The following is a 21,030-nucleotide window of genomic DNA, read 5'->3' on the forward strand; positions in this document are numbered from 1 at the left end:
ACTGGTACTAAAAAAAAACTGATTCTCAGGTGGTATTCTGGTTTGTTTTTCCTGAGAACAATAAATAGGTGGAAGAAGAAAAATTCTGTTTTCATTATAAAAATAACACCTACATTACAAAATTTAGAAATCAGAAAGAGAGGTGGGGGAGAAATCACCTGTATTGCACTGTGTTAATGAAACTGGTGTTTTTGTTTGTTTGTTTGTTTGTTTGTTTGGGTTGTTTTTTGTTTTTGTTTTTTTCAGATAATATAAAAGGACTTTATTGGTGGAGGGGCAGGACTCTAATGCACCTGGTGTTTTAGTATTCTTTCTCTCAAGGTTTATTTTCTGTGTGTGAATGTGAGTGTCCATGTATTTACATATTCGTGTGATTTTATATGTGTGTGTGTGTGTGTGTTTAAACTAGTTGTAGACTGAGTGTATCACAGGTCTGATCTTCTTTTCTCTACCATTGTATGAAAAGCATCATTCGATAGTTTCTAAGCTTGTTATCGAACAACTTGTCATGCCTTTGGGCCTGCCTTCAAGCGTAATGAACTCTGATGAATTGAGTTTAGAACCTGTGCACTGTCCCTGATGATGCTCTTGTCTTCCAGCCGGGTGGGCTTGGACTGGGCATGCTCCATGGCAGAGATCCTGCGGTCACTCAATAATGCCCCACTGTGGCGTGACGTCATTGCCACTTTCACTGACCACTGCATCAAGCAGCTGCCTTTCCAGCTGAAGCATACCAATATCTTCACCCTCCTTGTGCTGGTCGGCTTTCCCCAGGTACATCTCTCTCAAGGTCTGCTCACCTCTCTTCATCTTCCCCATATAGAGCAAAGTCCCTGTAGTATATATCTTCAAGGTTTTGTTTCTTCAATTACATAATTTTCTTTTACAGTCAGAAGTGGTATATTTTCAAGATTATGAGACAGTTTTTTAAACTTGAAATTTTTGTCACGGGGCACATGTGGTATTTAGGGTATTATTCCTTGCTCTGTTCAGGAGGACCCCTAAGAGTACTTGGGAGACCATATGTGGTCTGGGGATAGGTTGGTCACATAGATGGCAAGTGCCTTAACCCATATATTCTCTGAGACCCTTAAACTTGAATTCTTAACAACTTAGTAACTTGCTTCATTTTATAAATTCAAGCTAGTGATTGACTTTGATTAATAGATAACCATATATTAAATCACAAAGAATTTAAGAATATAAAAAGAATTTTTTTTTACTTTGGCATTTATATTGGGTTTTTGTGTTTTTGGTGGATTTTTGTTTTATATTTTATGTTAGGGCCACAACTATATGTCAAACTCGGGTTGGTCACATGCAAGGCAAGCACCCTAACCACTGTGCTATCTCGTTTCTAATTCTCATGTCTCTCAACTGAGACTAAGACACCTTTTTCAAAACAGCTTCATTCAGCAAGCCCTTACACCTCTTTTTACCTGGCGTGTGCCAGGTCCTGGCTCAAAGATGAGAAGAAATCTTCTTTGAGCGCTTGCTGAAGTCAGAGGTACAAGTGAAAGAGACCAGACCAAGTGCACTTTCTTGTCTCAGTGTCCTATTAAGTTGCCTTTCCAATTTCTTTCTTTCATTCTAGGTCCTCTGTGTGGGGACACGCTGTGTTTATATGGATAATGCCAATGAGCCACATAATGTAATCATCTTGAAGCACTTTACTGAGAAAAACAGGGCTGTGATCGTCGATGTCAAAACTCGGAAAAGGAAAACAGGTTCCATGCATAATTTTTTTTTTTAAGAATAGGAAAAATACGTATAGTCTCTAGGTTGCATACCCTTAAATTAATAAAGATCGATTCTTGCCCCAATTGCAATTAAGTTATAACTTGCTGAACTGCTTTTTTTCTCCTATCTGAAATTATATAGTTGGCTTGGGATCATTTTGAAGGTATTTTTATCTTTAGTTATTTTGTCGGTGCTTGGATTGGTCACAAGTTTAAGGGCCTCAACATTTAATCTTCCCTATTTGATGGTGTCATTTATTTTTAAGCCCCCTTCTATTTTGGTTGTCATTGATACTGTTTTGTTCACAGTGATCAAGGATTGCACACACTGTGGTATTTATTGGGGGGTTGCACATTTTTCCAAACAGCAGTTTCTTACCTCTAGGATTGTATTTGGGCTTAAACTCACAGCCTCACACTTGCAAGGCAGGCACTCTACAACTGAGCTGTCCCAGAGCCCCCGTCATTTGTTTTCTAATGGGTAGTTTAAGTGTATCTTGGCATCAGCTTGCTACATGAATGTAATGTCAACAAGTTGTAGTGGCATGCATGGCATCTTTCATTTTATCAGTTGAACACTGATAATACATTGTTTGTGACCTTTTGACTTAATTTACCAACTCTAAACCTTCTGCACTGTCTAACAGTTATGGCCCAAGTCTGCCTCTTAAGAGTTGCTTTTTTATTCAGCTCTAGCATTGGTCTGTTTTTGTGTAGGGGTGTGGAGGTTCTTTTTTTCACAGGTGTATGCAGTTGTTTCAGGATGATTTGTGAAATAATCTGCTTTTCCTTTATTGAGTTATCTTGGCACCTTTATTAAAATAATTAGCTAAGGTGCCAGAGTGATAGTTCTTTCACACAGCCAACATGGGTTCAATCCCTGGCACCCTGTATAATCCCCCAAGCCTGCCAGGTGTGATCCTTGAGTGCAGAACCAGAAGTAAGCCCTGAGCACTGCCAGATATGTCCCCAGAGCAAACAAACAAAATTGGTAGTGTATGTGTGTAAATAATTAGGATTCTACTATGTTTCATTTATCTGTATGTATCCTAACTTGAATACCACACCATCTTGCCTATCAATAATTTGTGCTACCTTGAAGTCAAAGTCTCCAGGAATGGAAAGAGTTCAATGGGCTGAGCATATGCTTTGCATGCAGGAGGCTCAAGTTTGATCCCCTAGCAATGCTTTCGGTACCCCACGCACCACCAGGTGCCACATCTGTCATAGAGCCAGGAGTAACCCTTGATCACTGCCAGGTGTGGCCTAGAAATTTTAAAAAAGAAACCAGGTCCTCCAACTTTGTTATTCTTTTGTAGAATTATTTTGATTATTCTTCTTTTGCCTTTCTGTGTAAATTGTAGAGTCAGCTTGTCCTTTTCTGTTAAAGAATCAGGAAGATAGCTACGGAGGCCTTGAAGATAGTTTTGATCTATGCCACTGCTTAGGCACTGAACACTTGCATGGTCTGGTTCAGGTGGCCCCTGTACCATTAAGTCTGACCCTGGTGGCCCCTAGCACTCCCCAATGGGAACCTAAAAGGAAGCCTTGTGGATCTGTAATTGGCAATGTCCTGAGTGTATAGACCGATTGGGGAAAAATGACAATACTGAGTCTTTTGATCCATGAGTATATTATACCTCTTTACTTACTCAGGGAACAAATTTAGGTATCACAAAGTTTAGTTTTATAAATACTTTCACTCTGGCTTGGTATATCAGCTGCCTTCTCTCATTTCTGGTTAGGGTAATTCTATATCTTCACTTTTTTGTTTCCTAGACACCCAGACAAAGATTTATCTTCTTTTTTTCTTTCTGCAGTACTAAGGATTGAGATTGATTAATTTTGTTTTTCAAAGAATCAGCTCTTGATTTCAATAATTTTTACCTTTATCATTTCCTCTTAATTATTAATTTTGATATGTTACATTATCATTTTCATTTGGATCTGAGTATTTTCTATTTACCTTGTGAAGTTATCTTTGTTTAGTGGATTATTTAGATTATAAATTTGGGGGCTGGAGAGATAGTGCAAGGAGTAAGGCGCTTGCCTTGCATGTGGCCAACCCAGGTTTGATATTGGTCATCCCATGTAGACCCCTGAACGTTACCAGATATAGCCCCAAAACAAAACAAAAAAATAATAATGATTTACAAATATTTGAAGAAATATTGAAGATACCTTTCTGTTACTTGTTTCAAATTTAATTCCCTATAGTCAAAGAACATATTTTGAATGATTTCTATTCTATTATGATTATTACACCTTGTTTAGTGTTCATGGTTTTGTTTGGTCTGAAAAAGGTTCTGTGTGCTTTTTTGTTTTATCCCTTACCATATTTAGTGGCAAGATTGGAACCAGTGTCATTGCCTGCAGCTGCATGATAGTCAAGCACCTTTATTCTACATCTTCAACACCACTTTCACATCTGTTGGTGGGAAAATATTCCTACCTCTGTGTGTAAAACCCCAGATTACTCTGCCTTATAGTTCCCTCCATACTTGGGCAGATCAACAGTCAGCGAAAGACTTGTCATTCTGTAGAGAGGTTTCCTGCATTCTCTCTATTCTCTCCGTGATGATCTGTCCCTTCAGTTCTTTCTTGACTTCCCTGAATCTGTCTCTGTCATCCAGTAGAACTCCTGGGCTCTGCTTGGATTTCTGCTCCCTGCCTTGTAGCCACCACATTGTCTCCAAATCATTGGCACCATTTGAGGACCCCCCCTGTGGTTGGTGGCTTTTGCTTCAGGGATCATATTCCTGCACTTCCTGTTGCCCAGTGTTGCAAATCATTTCATGTTTTTCCATTGTTTTGGTTGTTTAAGATAGGAAAGAAAATCTGATTCCTCTTAGTTTTGTAAGTGAATTTTTTTTCATGCGTATTATGTTTAAGAACTTCCTTTAACATCTCTAAAAATAGTCTGCATGTGCACAGTAATTGGACTGTTAATTACCTCTCTCAATTACTTAGTGGATATATGACCAGTATTATTATATTTGGGGAGACAGGAGCCTGGGCCACACTTGGCTGTGCTCAGGGCCATTCCTGACTCTGCTCAAGGGGGTTGGGAAAGAAGGCAAGTGTCTTAACCCTTGTACTCTCTCTGGCTCCAATTATCCAGTATTATTTTTGTGCTGTTGTGTGGATCTTGTTGTTGTTTTGTTTTGGTGCCACACCCAGCAATGCTCTGGGGTTACTCCTGGCTCTGCACGAATTACTTCTGGTAGTGCATGAGAGACCATATGGGATGCTGGGGATCAAACCCGGGTTGGCTGTGTACAAGGCAAATACCCTACCCGCTGTACTATCTCTTTGTCTCCTTGTGTGAGGATTTTAAATATAAATGGATAAAGTAGGAACCAGGGAGAGATTTGTGTTTGGGGTTCTTTGTTTATTTTTTTTTTTCTTTTTGGGTCACTCTGCACGCACTGCCGTATAAATACTGCGCTAACCCAGCAATGCTCAGGGGTTACTCCTGGCTCTCCACTCAGGAATTACTCCTGGCGGTGCTCGGGGGAACATACGGGATCCTGGGAATTGAACCCGGGTAGTCCACATGCAAGGCAAATGCCCTACCCACTGTACTATCGCTCCAGCCCCTGGGGTTCTTTAGTTTTTATACGAGAAAGGCACAATTCCTAGGGAAGAATATTTTTTTATTTTTTTTTATTGAATCACCATGAGATAAACAGTTACAAAGTGGTCCATGACTGGGCTTCAGTCTTTTTTTTTTTTTTAACTCTTAAAAGAATATTTTTATTTTATATTTAGTAGTATTTACTAAGCATCAACTGGAGTTTTGGTACCTTTCCCTTACTAACTATGGATATCTGATAACACCTTTTAGTGAAGGACTACCAACTGGTCCAGAAAGGAGGACAGGAATGCAGAAACTCTCAGGCCCAGCTGAGACAATACTCCCAGCACTTTGCCTTCATTGCCAGTCACCTTCTACAAACCAGCATGGACAGCCATTGCCCTGAGGCTGTGGAAGCAACTTGGGTTCTGTCCCTAGCCCTCAAAGGATTGTATAAAATATTAAAGGTAATGATGAGCATCTCCATTTGCTAGTAAATTTGGTTGTGACTAAATATCTGCCAGGAATTAATTAGACTTTTGTTTTGATGAATGGTTAACCAAGGGATATTATTTTTATAAATGCTTGGGGCCTCCCATAGGATAACTTCAAGGAAGAAACGAAATTCACAAAAACTAGTTATCTGTTATTTCATGGAATTAGGTACTGCTGCTTCTAATGCAGCGTTCTTGTCCTCTTTACACCTATGGGCTGGCACTGTCCGTATATCAGTCCATGGACTGGCAGTCAAAACCACTGCAGTAGACCAGCACCAGTCCACAGACCAAAAGTTGAAAACCACTGCTGTAAAGGGCCGTAACTGTAGGAGATGAGAAGAAAAATGGACTAAACAGTGTCTCATCTCCCTCTGAATCACAGTTCCCTTCTGGCCCTTCATAGGGGAAGACAGAGGAAAGAGTTAGGGGAGCTGGTCTCCAGTGGAACGTTGAATCATGGCTGGAAGTCCAGGGGCAGAGGCAGACAAGCTGAGGAGAGAGGGCATGATTAGCATGGAGTCGAGAATCCTGTCTCCTGGAAACATGATTCTTCTACCTGAGGGTCACTGTTGAGTAGGAAGGATGGGGGTGATGTTCCTAACAAAAAGAATGAAGGATTGCCCTGGAAAGTTTGCAAGTCCCATGACTCTCTTGGCACTGGTGAGAAGACATTGAGGGACCCAGGCACCCAGGGAGACTGGACTAGATGGCTTTTCAATTCTGGCCCACACCTCTGCTCTTTGCTGGACAAATCATGGGGTTTATCACAATCTATAGTTGGTTTGGTCATTTATGTTATAGTAAGAAAGAAAAAAATAAGTCCCTAAGAGCAAAGACCATTTCTATCTTCGTTGTCTTTGTTTGGTGAATATTTGTTGAGCCAGATGGAACTGAGTAAGAATAACGAACTTTTTTAAAAAGGTCCTTGCTCTCCATCTTGCTCAACATCTAAATTGCAAGAAAGGCAACAGAAAGCCTACCAGCAAAACCAGCATGGACCCCAAAAAGCTTTTCTCAGGTCAAAACTGAGGTGGTAGACAAGAAGTGAGTTTTTAGGAAACTGAGTAGAGCATTCCTCCACACAAGCTGGTGGTGAGTTTCAGGATAGTGCTTCAGGAGGGAGGTGAGACAAGAAAAGCAGACCAAGAGCCTGAGTTCTGGATCAGCTATGACTAGTGACTTGGGTTTGCACCTGAGGAGTAGTGAGACCCTTTAGAAGGCAGAGAGCTGGAGAGAGACAAAAATTTTACTTCTTCTGGGCTGGAGAGAGTGTAGTGGGTAAAGCACTCACCTTGCATGCAGCCCACCAGGTTCAACCCCCCCTGAGCACAGCCTGGTTTGGGCCCCCAAAAGCAAAACAGATCTCAGTTCTGTTTTTGGAGGGCTTGTGGGGAACTCCTGGCGGTTCTTGGGGAGCTTGGAGGTCTCTTCTAGCAGCTTCAGGATCCAGCGGTGCTGAGGCAATGGATGAGAGGGACATGTGATGCTAGGATCACATCCGAGGACTCTCACATGCATGGCTTGTTTTCTGTCACTTCACTCACATTTTCGTAACGCCAAAACTTAGTCCTTAATATAGGATTAGGCAGGTAAAACAGTGTAATTCAGAAATAATTGATTGAGTGAAAGAATTACAGGAAAACCGAGTAGACCTAGACTAGGTTAGGTTCAGAGTTTTATCCTTCCTGTCAACTTTTGAATTCTCACTAGAAATTAAGCTTGGGCTGCTGACTCAAGCTGGCCTCTGAGAAAGACTCGCTTCTCCCCAAATGGTCCATATAGTCTTCATTCTGAGATAGTGACAAATTCTTCTTTTTCTGATTTCAGGTTCAAGGTTTTCAGGAGACCCATGCCACCTTACTTCAGACTGATTTGCTAAAGCTGTTGGTGAAAAAGTGCAGCAAAGGAACCGGCTTCAGTAAAACATGGCTCCTCCGGGACCTTGAAGTAAGCTACTGCTGCCTGATGCAGCCCTTCTGCCGGGGAATCAATTGTCCACTTGTCCTCCTATGTGCATTCTCCTCTCCAGCTGTTAAAGCTGTGTCCTTTATCTGCCTTGCCTTCCAGAAATTAGAATCATTATTACACCTGTCTTCCCTGACAGGGAAAATTAATTTGATGCCTATTGGGGGCCAGAGCGGATAGTATAGCCAGTAGAGCTCTTACCTTGCACGCAGCTGACTTGAATTCAATCCCTGGCACCCCATATGGTCCACCAAGCCCCAACGAGCACAGAGCAAGGAGTAAGCCCTTGCACAGCCAGGTCCAAAAACTCTTAATAACATAATAAAGACGTTGTAAGGGAAGTATTTTATGGAAACAAGTACATAGTTGACCTTTGTGTAATGGTTAAGTGTGCTTTGGAATAATTTCTTATTAAAGTTCCTTTGAGCTAAAATCACTTTCTAAATTCATCCTCACTTACATTTATTTTATGTGCCTTTTTTGTTGATAATTCTTATTTTATTACTGCTTCCCTAGGCTTTAGATTTCTCCTGGTAGAATTACTGTGGTTTCCTGTGGAGTTTCTGTGCCAAGTGCCAGCTGCAGGTCCAGGAAATGTTTCTGCTATATGGGAGAAGTGGTGAGCCAGCCATTTTCAGCCAGAGGGAGGCTTCAGTTAGAAATGGCTTGTATTTGCCACTGGAGGATTTGGTTAAGTTTAAGGAAAATAGACTAAAACATATTAGTGAATGACCTAGAGAATATTTGAGCTTTTATTCTTTGGAAATAAAGTGTGTCTTTTGGGGGTTTGTTTGTTTTGGGTTTTGCCTTTGGGCCATACCCAGGGTGCTTCTGACTTACTCCTGAATCACTCCTGGTGGTGCTCAGGGAACCATATGGGTTGTTAGGCATCAACCCTAACCTGCCATGTGCAAGGCAAGCACCCTGCCATCTGTTTTCTCTCTCTAGTTCTCTTACCACCACCTCTCCCCCCCTTCCTTCAAAGCGGTGCTAAGGGGAGGCTTGGGGCCTTTCCCATAAATAAACTCAGTGTGGCCATGTGGATCTGTCAGTTCATTACTCTAGCAGTTTAATGCTACTCAGATATGGTGGTGCTGGGAGATTTCAGGACCATCACAGAAATGCCTAGAGCCACGTGGTACTCAGGAAGCCATGTGGTGCTGGGGATTATACTTGATATGTCTGCATGCTAGACATTCACATCAGTCCTCTGAGCTCTCTTCCTGCTAAAATGACGTCTCTCAGAAAAAAAAAAAAAACACCCAGAAGGACCCAGATAGTACAGCAGAGTAGGGTGTTTGCCTTGCATGAAGCTGACCCAGGTTTGATCCCCAGCACCCCATATAGTTCCCTTTGCTTGGTAGGCGTGATCCCTGAGGACAGAGCCAGGCATAAGCCCTGAGCACCACTGGTTGTGGCCTGAAAACAAACAGGAAATAAAAACGGCAAATTTTACAAATTTTACTTCCTAGACATAGTTGCCATTTTATATATATCCTTCTACTTTTTGCCCTCTATATTTTATATATATAATATATAAATTTTATATATATAAAATATATAAACCTATATATATACACATATATATAGATTTAGATTATGCCATGAAGCAGGCATTCAGATTAATTATATTTTATGGTATCTCTGTATTTTTAATGACCCCATCTGATACAGGTAGATTTTAGGTTTTTTTGTAGTTATTACTACTTCATTGACTATGAGTATAACTTTTTCTCTCTTTTACGTTGTCTGTGGTTTTTTTTTTTTTTTTTTTTTTTCTTTTTGGGTCACACCTGGCGATGCACAGGGGTTACTCCTGGCTCTGCACTCAGGAATTACCCCTGGCTGTGCTCAGGGGACCATATGGGATGCTGGGATTTGAACCCGGTCGGCCGCATGCAAGGCAAACGTCCTACCCGTTGTGCTATCTCTCCAGCCCCTGTCTGTGTATTTCTAAGAATGAGTAACTGGGTCAAAGATAGAACTTTTTTGTTATTGTTGTAGTTGCTCTTGTTTGCTTTTGTTTGGGAATTGAACTCAGCACTTAGTTCATGGGAAACATTGCTTTATCCTGAGTTCCATCCCTGACCTGGGTATGAACATATTTTAATTTTATTTTAATTTTTCTAAGTTGCTCACAATAATTTATTACATTCAGTATTCCAACACCAATCCCACCACAATTACACTTTCCCACCACCATTATTTTGAATATTCCCACCACTTCTAAAGCCTGCCCCCAAAGCAAGACCTAAATAATTTATTTTATATTGCCTGTTATGAGTAATCTGCTAAAAATGATCCAAAAAAGTTTCCTTAGAGAAAAGTATATGAAGATTGTTGTATCTCACTGTGGAGCCACTAAGCCCTTACATAACAAATTACTGGGCCGGAGCAATAGTACATTGGGGAGGGCGTCTACCTTGGACATGGCTGACCTGAGTTCAATCCCTAGCATTCTAAATGGTCCCCCAAGCACTGCCAGGAGTAATTCCTGAGCATAGAGCCAGGAATAACCCTTGAGCATCACTGGGTGTAACCCAAAAAGCAAAAAAAAAAAAAAAAAATTACTAGTATGTTGTTATAGGTTAGGCCTGTGTGCTAATTTTTTTTTTAATTGAGATAGGTTGCCGTATACTCTACATCTCATCAAATATGGTGTGCCACTTTTGGTGCATCACCGGTGTAGAGTAAGATGTCACTACAGGAATTCTAAAATTTTTAATAGGGTGATATATCTGGAGTTAAATTTTTAGATGCATGTTTAAAAATTTAGAAGAAAATTTAGAAGAAAATCTTTTCTTCTAAAAATATTAGAAGACATCTCTACAGGGTCCAGAGACACCTCTACAGCTTTTTGCTTTCTTCTAAGATTTATTTGTGAGTCTCTGAATCATGGCCTTTAATGAACTTATATGGTGCTAGAGGCAGTTCGTGGGCATTACTGCCAGGCTCCCGGAAGAATAGCGGGGAGGGCACCCATTCCCAACTCTGAACATCTATTTTCATAGCACTCCTGGGGATGCTTAGGCCTGATGCTGTTCAGGGGCCACCATTGTCTCAGAGCATCTGGTGCCAGAGATTGAGATGGACAACATGGGACTCTTATTCTTAGGAAACATTTGAGGACCTCACAAATATATAAGCAAGTGTTCATACCACTGAATTATATCCCAGGCTCCTGGATGTGAATATTTTATTTACTTTTTAAAAAGTTGGGAGGGGGGAGCTGGTCCGACACCCGGTGGTGCTCAGGACTTGCTCCTATCTCTGAGCAGGACTGTGCTATCAGAGATCAGCCCTGGCAGTGCTCAGGGAGACCATCTGGCTTGCTAGGGATTAAATCTGGGTCTGCAAAGCAAAAATGCCCTACCTGTTGTACTATCACTCTGGCCCCAATTAAAAAAATTCTTTTTATTGAGGCAACACGGTTTACAATAGTGTAAATGCCTGTGCTTTAAGTATTATGTTACTCCACCATATCTACCACCAACATACCAATGGTCATAGGTCCCTTCTCATCATCTACTGCCTCCTCTGCATAAGAACATTTTCATAGTTCTTTATATTTTGCCAAATGCTATATAAAATGACAATACCAGTTTTCACTGTCAGTGCCAAAGTTAGTACACAAAGGTCCTTCATAGGTTTAGGTAGCGTTTCCTATGTTACAAGTATAACTCAACATGCTTTTCTCTACTAATTCTTTTACTGAAGTCTGACGATTAGGTCAAATATTTTCTACTGTTCAGGGATAAAGATGTATGTTCTCACCTTCCTTCCTTACTTTTGTGTGTAGATTTTGTCAATCATGCTGTATTCCTCAAAAAAAGAAATCAACAATTTGGCAGAGCATGCAGACCTGGAAGTGGATGAGCGAGGGGACCAAGAGGAGGAGGTGGAGCGGTCAGTGAGTAGCCCCAATGAGCCAGAGCCGAAAAAGCTGGACCCACTCGAAAACCTGGATGAGCCTACCAGGATCTGTTTCTTGGTATGTTCTTGGTTCATGGTATGGATAACTGAAGGGACTCTAAGCAATAGATTCTCTTTGGTTTGCACTGGGTTTTAGCCTCCACATAAAAATGATTCAATTTGATGTCCTGAGAATTCACTTCCTAAAGACTCAATCTGTGGGCAAATTAATCCATAAGATTAGAAAAATCTATAGCCATAGTTCTTAATGTTTTGGAGGGCATCAGTGAACCCAAAAGCTTTAGATCTTTGTTTTTTGGGGCCCACTCCCATCTGTGCTTAGGACTTACTCCTGGCTCAGAGCTCAGGATCACCTTGGTAGGGCTCAGGGGACCATGTGGAGTGCTGAGGATTGAACCCCAGTGAGCCATGTGCAAAGCAAGCACCCTTCTGCTGTAGTATTTCCCCGGCCGCTAATAACATTAGATCTTTTTAATAATCAGATACATATTCAAACACTCATAAAAAATTGCATCTGATTTCCAGGTCCACCCATATTCTTCCCAAATGATCAGGAGATATCTCCTCTCATAATTGCTTAGACATACTCTCACTTTTTCCACACAGTTCATCTTCCTTGGAATGAGAAACAGGCCAGGACTTGAACTTTTTTTTTTTTGCTATTTTTTTATTTTTGGGTCACACCTTGTGATGCACAGGGGTTATTTCTTGCTCTGCACTCAGGAATTACCCCTAGCGGTGCTCAGGGGACCATATGGAATTCTGGGAATCAACCCGGGTCGGCTGCATGCAAGGCAAACACCCTACCCGCTGTGCTATGGTTCCAGCCCCCGAAGGACTTGAACTTAAAAAGATTCTATCTGTTGGGGACCGGAGCGATAGCACAGCGGGTAGGGCGTTTGCCTTGCACGCGGCCGACCCGGATTCGATCCCCGGCATCCCATATGGTCCCCCAAGCACTGCCAGGAGCAATTCCTGAGTGCAAAGCCAGGAATAACCCCTGAGCATCGCTGGGTGTGACCCAAAAAGCAAAAAAAAAAAAAAAAAAAAGGTATGAAGAATAAATGGAATATGAGTTGGTGCTAGAAAAAGCAATTTCTGAGTCATTGTTTTTTGTGGTGCTGGGATCAAACTCAGGTTTCTTGAATGCATGCTAGGTGCTTAACTGTGAACCATATCTTTGATCAGCACGGACTATTTTTTTGTAAGTTTGTTCCCATTTAGGGGATGGGGAGGGGGGTGGAGGGAGGTTTGGGTCACACCCAGTTCTGCTGGGATTGCAAGCACCTTAACCCATGTATTACCTCTCTGCCCCACTACAAGTACTCTTTTTTAAAAAATTGAAAGAAACACAGTACTTAGATCTATGTGCTACTTGTCAAATTTGAGTGTAAGATTGCTAAAGAGAAGTTAATAGTCAATACTGTAGGTGTTACATACTCAGCATTGTGTTTTGTTGGCTTTTTCTTTTTATGTTTTTCTTTGAACTTATTATGGTGCTATCCATTTTGCAATTCTTTTTTTAGGACTTAATATTTTCTGTGGTTTGGGGGAGAACAGGTGGGGACACAGTTGGAACTTCACTCAGTGATGCTCAGAGATTACTCCTGGCTCTGCACCCAAGAATTACTTCTGGTAGTGCTTGGGGGTACTATAGGGGATGCCAGGTTGTCCTTCTAAGGGCAAGCATTCTCCCCACTGTACTGGTTTTTTTTTTAAAGTATAGCTTTCTTTAAATTTTATATTTATAAAATTAATTATAACCTCTGGTAACTTTAGCAAATGAATGTACACTTTTAAGTTCAGATTATCAATGTGTTCAAATTATCAATGTTTAAACTCACTACTTCCTTCTCTTGGCCTTCAGATGGCTCATGATGCCCTCAATGCCCCTCTTCACATTCTTCGGGCCATATATGAACTGCAAATGAAAAAGACCGATTCTTTCTTTCTGGAGGTTCAGAAGAGGTAAGAACCATTAGAAGCAGCAGAAGTTTGGTGAGGGCAAGGTGGAATTTACCTTCTTGTCACTGGGTCTGGGTACTGTTGGGCGAAGGAGCAGATGCAGAACTGGGTTTTAGTACTTCATAAAGGTCATAAAAGCTGACTGTGCTATATTGCATTGATTTTCTTCAAGTTGGGTTGCAAATATTCCATTTCTCTCTTGGTCAGGAAAATTGAAGTTAGTTCTTGGGCCCAGTTCTTATCCTTTTTTCTCTTCTTCTTCTTCTCTTTTCTTTTTTTTTTTTTCCTTTTTGGGTTATACCCGGCGATGCACAGGGGTTACTCCTGGCTCTGCACTCAAGAATTACCCCTGGCAGTGCTCAGGGGACAATATGGGATGCTGGGAATGGAACCCGGGTCGGCTGCGTGCAAGGCTAACGCCCTATCCACTGTGCTATTGCTCCAGCCCCTTCTTACGGTTTTTAAGCCACTCATGGCAATGCTCAGGGATTACTCCTGACTCTGCACTCAGGAATTTCTTCTGTAGGTATTTGGGGGACCACATAGGATGCCAGGAATTGAACCTGGCTCAGCCACACACAAGGCAAATCCCCTACCTGCTGTACTGTTGCTCCAGCCCTTGACCTAGCTCTTTGCTTTGTATGCACTTTTAACTGCCACCTAATCTTCTCTTCCTTCGCCACCCCCATATCCTAATGTTGATGTTTTATTCTATCAGTCTCAAAATTTGTTTTTTCATGTGTATTTCTGATGTGTTTCCTCAATTCTTCAAGAGAAAAAGCTGAGTTCCATCTGCTAGGGCAATCTAAACTACTATAAGGAACTTAGCATTGTCAGGAATCAAGGAAGATTTTTTTTTCCCTCACTTGACTGTCCAGAGGTAGGTAGTGGTCTAGGGTGGGTGGACAGCTCCCTCCATGAACAGTGTTTTTATCCATGTAATTAAAACTGGCTTATCCATACCTCCTCTATGTTTCAGTCCAGAGCAAAGAGGGATGTAGAGAAAACGAAACAAACACCCTTAAAAATTAACACTTTTTAGTGCCTACCATACAGATAGGCTGGGTGCCAGGTGGGGTGGCCGCAAGGAAACTGGGGACGTTGGTGGTAGGAAATGTACACTGGTGGAGGGATGGATGTTGGAACATTGTATGACTGAAACCCAACCATGAACGGCTTTGTAACTGTGTATCTCATGGTGATTAAATTAAAAAAAAAAAAACTATGAATAACTTGGCAAATCAAAATGCTTTATTTTTTTAATTAAAGTGCTTTAAAAATTTTAGAAAAAATATTTTTTTTTTAAATTAACACTTTTTAAAAAATTTCCCTCCCTTCTCCCTGCCACAGTTTGTTGTCATTGGTGCACGCGTGCCTGCCTGGCTATGGTGCCTGCATATTTTTATTGTGCTCCCTGGGGAGTTGCGTGTCAGGTTGTGATGTTGGCACACTCGACTCTGATGCTCACTAGGGTTTGCACTTCTCTTGTTGTGGTGCTTTTACACCTGTTCACCAGGGTCACACTCTTGGTTGGGGCACATGAGTTATGGCTATGATGCTCATCAGGGCTTGATCATTACAACACTCACCGTTGGCCACACTTCCTGACTGGAGTTTGCACATATTTTGGTGGTGATCCTTCTGGGGGTTGCACCTTTTTTGTGTGGTGCACCGCTACAAAATGGCCAAAAATTGCCACCAAGAGCTACCAAGATCATGCCTGGCACATGTAGGACACTAAGGATATGAGAAGATCAGGGTCAGTGAGGATGGTATGGCCGTATCTATGTCCAGGGATTTGAACTATTGCCAGATGTGTTTAAGCCACTGAAGGAAAACATCCTTCATCCAGCTGTTGGAGGCACTCATTATCGATTCCTTTTGGCAAGCATCTAGTTGCATTCCTGTCTGTAGCTGCAAGAGAATTGGCCCTCTTGCTGGACCATTATGGATCTTACTGAAACTTCAGGGAACTTCGTTTCTAAAAGGCAGGAGAATGGATCTTGAGAGACATTTTGCATTCCCTACAACAAGGGCACATCAGTGTGCATGAGTAAATGAACACAGTCAGTGTAGTTTATAGAATATGGAAAGTCACAGTGTATTTCCAAAATAGCAGGAATACAACTCTGGTCAACATCTCTGTCATGTTTCATTGCAAGCAAAGCTTTGTCTTTCTATAACTTGTACTCCCAATTTTATGCTCTTTATTTTTCTGGTTTCAAAATTTTATTAAAGCATCTCAATTTACAGAGTTATCTTATAGTTATTATAGTTGAGTTTTTGACGTACAGTGTTCCATCACCAATCCTGCCACCAGTGTCAACGTCCCTCCAGCAGTGTTCCCAGATTCCCTTCTCCTACCCCCAGCCCTTCGGCCCTAGCCTGCCATTTAAAAGATGCCATTGAGAGACATCTTTTAAATCTTATTATTAAAGTTTGGGTCTCACGATTTCAGTGTCATTGACTCTGTGGCTTGGATATTTAGCGCTATTATTCCCTCACACCACTCATGTACATGAATCCCCTTGACCACTGCCTTTCCCGTTGTTTCTTATCTTTCTCTTGTCCCCTTCCCCTTTACCTTATTTCTTTCTTTCCTGTATACTCTGGGGCCCAGTGTGATCTGTGCATCCCCTCTTTAAAACATTGCATTTCTTCATCCAGCTACTCTAAGTGTCACATATAAGTGATAGCATCCTGCGTTTGTCCTTCTTCTGGCTTCATTTAACATGATGTCTTCCAGTTCCATCCATGTTGCAGCAGATTGCATGGTCTCATCATTCCTTTCAGCTACTTAGTATTCCATTATGAATATAAACTACATCTTCATTTTCTTCAGGTTTGATGGAGATGAACTTGCCACAGATGAAAAGATACGGACCCTGGCTCAGAAGTGGCAGCCTAGGAGGAGCTTGAGATTAGAGGAGCAAAATGCCAAAGCTGTGGATACAGACATGATTATCTTGCCATGCCTGGTAGGTTCCCATGTTGGAAACAGTATCTGCCCTCAGCACTCACCTCCACCCACCCCCCTGTAAGAAGGCCAGGCCTCTGTAACGGTGGTCTTTGCCTTTACAGTCCCGGCCTGTATGCTGCACCCAGGCTACTCCTGAATCCAACCCAGTGACCCAGAAACTGATCTCCTGCACAGAGAGCGAGCTTCAGAAGAGCTATGCCAAGCAGCGGCGGAGCAAGAGTGCCGCCCTCCTGCACAAGGAGCTTAACTGCAAGACCAAGAGGGCTGTCCGGGACTACCTTTTCCGCGTGAATGATGCCACAGCCGTCCTATATGCCCGCCACGTGCTGGCTTCCTTGCTCGCTGAATGGCCCAGTAACATTCCGGTGAGCGAGGAAATCCTGGAGCTCAGCGGCCCTGCACATATGACATATATCTTGGATATGTTCATGCAGCTGGAAGAGAAGCAACAGTGGGAGAAGGTAATTAACAGGCCTCGCTGAACAGTCATGCTCCTTTCTTTTCTTCTCCTGCCAGCCCTCTTGTTTGAGCAGGCTTCCTCTGGCATAGAGTGTCACTTAATGGAAAGGCCAGGGGACCAGATTAGTTTCTAGAATGTCTTCTCCTCTGGCACATCAGTGTTACATAAAACCTGAGAGGTTTTTCTCCAGGAAAAATCAAGCTAAGTTCTCTATGGCAGAGTTGTACCCTTAAATGCAGAAATCTTGACTCACTTTTACTACTTTCTATATTCCTATCCACTTGCCACCCACACACACTATCTCCCCCTCACATCCTTTCGCTCTTTTCCACGAAGGCTGTAGTGGATGAGGATTCATTAGTAAGTGTCTTTGCCCTCTAATCCTTACCTTACCTACCACCAACTTCTAAGCCCCTCTGCCCTTTCATAGCCTCAGGGCCACTTGAATTTGTTGGAAAATTGCTGTAGCCTGAGTTCTCATTTGAAGTGGCAAAAGGGAACGATTTTTCCCCGTTCATCTATTGAACATGTCCTTCTCCCATTCTTTCCCCCCCTGGAGCTCCTAATTCTGCTCCATACCCACCTGGTCATTTATCCCATAGTGCTATAATTGTTAATCTGTATATCCAGGGCCCTGCTAGACTCAGAACTCTGAAGGGACCAGACCCTCTCGGGCGCTATCGGGAATGGACTCGTAGCCCTAATAGTTGATTGCTGCTTCCCTTTTGAAATAGTGTTTTTCCAAAAGCAAGGCCCATAGCTTGGCCCCTTCCATGAGAGATGGGGTGGAGTCAGGATCCAAAATGGTGCCAGCCCTGTGGGTGGCCCTTGAGTTGAAGTAGACTCTCCCTTTTTCCTGAATGGGTAAATCTGAAGATCCCCTTCCCCCACTGCCCCCACCACACACACACACACACACACATACACGCCTTGGCTGACCCTGACGTTTCCTCCTTGTGTCTTACCAGATCCTGCAGAAGGTGCTCCGGGGCTGCCAGGAGAGCATGCTGGGCACCATGGCTCTGGCTGCCTGCCAGTTCATGGAGGAGCCAGGAATGGAGGTGCAAGTGCGGGAATCCAAACATCCATACAACAACAATACCAACTTTGAGGTACAATCCAGGCTCAGGGTGCTAGGGAGGAAGAAGCTCAGCAATTGACATACTTTCCCACTCTGACAGTCCTGGGGCAAAGTTGCTTCTGGGGAAGGCTATAGCCAGCTTCCCTGAAGCCAGGGGTTTTTCACAACCAGGTCTTCTCTCTTTTGGCCATCCCTATTCCGATAAGTAGAAACGGGCTCCCAAGGCTCGGGGCTGGGGGCGGGGGGTGGGGCCGGGGAGCTGGCTCTCCCTGCAGCTGGCTTCCTGCAGGGGTTGGGGTTCATCCCTCTTAAGCCACCTCCTGACTACTTTGCCGTGCCTTGGAGTCCCTGGCCCCTTTGTTTATACCCAGAACTGAAAAACCTTATCTCTTCCCTCCTTCCTTTCTGTACCTAGGCAACAAAGGTAGAAGCTTAGATGAAGCAGGAGCTTCTGCGTAGATAGCACCAACACTTACGGTGGATGACAGAGAAACTAATTTGGAACTTGGTTGTTTCTCAGCTGAGATTTTGTATTACAGAAATACAAACCTCCGTGCTTTTCCCTCATTTCTGGGCTGTCGCCTCTGCCCTCACTCTGTCATAGATAAATCTAGTAACCAGATGTATTCCCGGTCTTCCCTAAAGACCCCACCTTTACTTCCACCACCAGACTCTCCTCCCACCTCTGGTTCCCACAGCTGCCCCTAGTCCCCTGCCTGTGCCTGCTCCATGCCAGCTGTCCTTGCACAGCGCAGGTCTCACAAGTTTCCTTCTGCTCACATCCTCGCCCTGACTCACCCACCATCTAGACAAAGTCTCAACTCCTCATTTGAGCACATAGACCTCCACCATCTGTCCCTGCCAGCCTCTCCAGGCTCATATATATGTCAGCCCTGTCATCACCCACCAAGGACATGTACACACATGTACTCCCTTTGCTTCAAATACATCCAGCTCCTTGATACCTGCTGTGCATGTCAGACTTCAGTGCTGTCCTAACTGCCTGAAGTGACCTCCGTGTACTCCATCACCTTCTCCCCACGCCTATCACCAGCCTCAGCCTCTTCCTGAGGGGCTCCCCGTCTCTTCATTCTTCACTACAGCCTGAGCACCACCTCACTGGGACTTTTTTCTGCCTTCCCCTTCTCCAAGTGACTCCCACCCTGCCATAACTTGGCGTGCACAGGTGTCCTTCTGCTGTGTTTGCTCTTGGTCTGCTGGCCCCAGTTAGCCAGAGAAATCCTAGTGAGCAGGACTGAACTAACCTGATCTGATTATTTCCACACCCGCCTGGTGTAAATTCTCAGGAAATATCCATTGATTGAGTAATGACATAAGTGTGTGTTCTGCTTCTTCTCCCAAGGATAAAGTTCACATTCCTGGGGCAATCTACCTCTCAATCAAATTTGATTCTCAGTGCAATACAGAGGAAGGCTGTGATGAATTAGCCATGTCGAGCAGCAGTGACTTTCAGCAGGATCGACATAATTTCAGTGGGTCTCAGCAGAAATGGAAAGATTTTGAGCTTCCAGGTAGTAATAAATACTTTCTTGGTTATTTATTTAGTTTTGGGCCACACCTAGTGATGCTCAGGGGTTATTCCTGGCACTGCACTCAGGAATTACTCCTGACAGTGTTCAGGGAACCATATGGGATGCTGGGAACCCGTGTAGGCCACATGTAAGGCAAACACTTTACCCACTGTATGCTCTCTCTAGCCCCTAATTTTTTTATTTTCTTTTAGAATTATTTTATTTATTTATTTAGGTTGGCGGGGAAGGGTCATACTAGCAGTACTTAAGGGTTATTCCTGACTCTGCCCTTTAGGATCACTTTTGGTGGTGATTAGCAGATCACAACCAGATCAGCCACATGCAAGATCTGCTCTACTGTTTCCCTAGCCCATGCTATATAGACGTTCTTTTCTTTTTTTAATATACCCTTTGGTGCTCAAGGACCAGTGGCCAATCCTGGCAGTGCTGAGGCAGGGTAGGGGTGGGCATTGTCAGCTGTGGAACTCAGGATTTTACACATCCTACCACCCGAGACATATCCCTGGCCTGGCTTCTCTAGACATTTTGTTTGTTCTGAGGAGGCTGCACCCAGTAGTACTTAGGGACTACTCCCATTTTGGTGCTCTGGGGTTGCTCCTAGTGTTCCTCAGGGGATCGTATGGTACTAGGGATTAAACCTGAGCTCCCGAATGCAAAACAGGCGTTCAGCCTATCGAGCTCTCTCTCCAGCCCATGGTTTTGTAGACGTTTTTGTTTTAGGGCTGGGGGGTGGACCATAACAGCAGTGATTAGGGCTTACTTTTATGCTCAGGGATTGCTCCTGGCAGAGCTTGGGGGACTCTGTGTAGTGCCGGGCATTGAACCAGAGGACCACATGCAAGACCTTGTACCTTAACCCCTGTTCTCTGTTCTATCTCACTGGCTCTTGAATTGTTTCTCTTTTTTTGGGGGGGAGGGGTGGGGGGGCACTGAGGCTACACCCAGCAGTGCTCAGGCTTATCCCTGCCTCTGCTCTCAGGGATCACTCCTGACAGTGCTAGGGATCAAGGGAGGTCAGCCACATGCAAGGCATGTGCCCTACCTGCTGTACTGTCTCTTTCCCACCCCTGACTTATTTCTGTCCCGTATGCCTCAGGAGACACTCTCTATTACCGCTTCACCTCTGACATGAGCAACACTGAATGGGGCTACAGATTCACTGTGACCGCGGGACACCTGGGACGATTCCAGACAGGTATGTGCTCTGGCCTTTCTATCTCCATCATCTCCTTTCCAGGGACACTCTGGTTTAGGGGGCTGTTATTCCATTGATCTTTGTT

The 21,030-nt window shown here is 43.3% G+C and overlaps 1 protein-coding gene across 1 annotated transcript in view; it reads left to right on the forward strand.

The window, feature by feature from the left end:
- The window catches only part of ZZEF1 (zinc finger ZZ-type and EF-hand domain containing 1), a 135,343-nt gene that overhangs the window by 105,177 nt on the left and 9,136 nt on the right, over nucleotides 1-21,030 (forward strand). Inside the window, exons 41-51 of the mRNA XM_055132070.1 lie at nucleotides 600-774; nucleotides 1,595-1,727; nucleotides 5,587-5,783; nucleotides 7,641-7,760; nucleotides 11,578-11,769; nucleotides 13,579-13,679; nucleotides 16,519-16,654; nucleotides 16,758-17,117; nucleotides 18,085-18,228; nucleotides 19,561-19,729; nucleotides 20,847-20,945. Of these exons, the coding sequence (XP_054988045.1) occupies nucleotides 600-774; nucleotides 1,595-1,727; nucleotides 5,587-5,783; nucleotides 7,641-7,760; nucleotides 11,578-11,769; nucleotides 13,579-13,679; nucleotides 16,519-16,654; nucleotides 16,758-17,117; nucleotides 18,085-18,228; nucleotides 19,561-19,729; nucleotides 20,847-20,945 (1,826 nt within the window). The remainder of the gene's footprint in view (nucleotides 1-599; nucleotides 775-1,594; nucleotides 1,728-5,586; nucleotides 5,784-7,640; nucleotides 7,761-11,577; nucleotides 11,770-13,578; nucleotides 13,680-16,518; nucleotides 16,655-16,757; nucleotides 17,118-18,084; nucleotides 18,229-19,560; nucleotides 19,730-20,846; nucleotides 20,946-21,030) is intronic.

The sequence above is a fragment of the Sorex araneus genome, chromosome 3 (assembly GCF_027595985.1).
Source record: "Sorex araneus isolate mSorAra2 chromosome 3, mSorAra2.pri, whole genome shotgun sequence".
In the NCBI taxonomy this organism is placed as follows: Eukaryota; Metazoa; Chordata; class Mammalia; order Eulipotyphla; family Soricidae; genus Sorex; species Sorex araneus.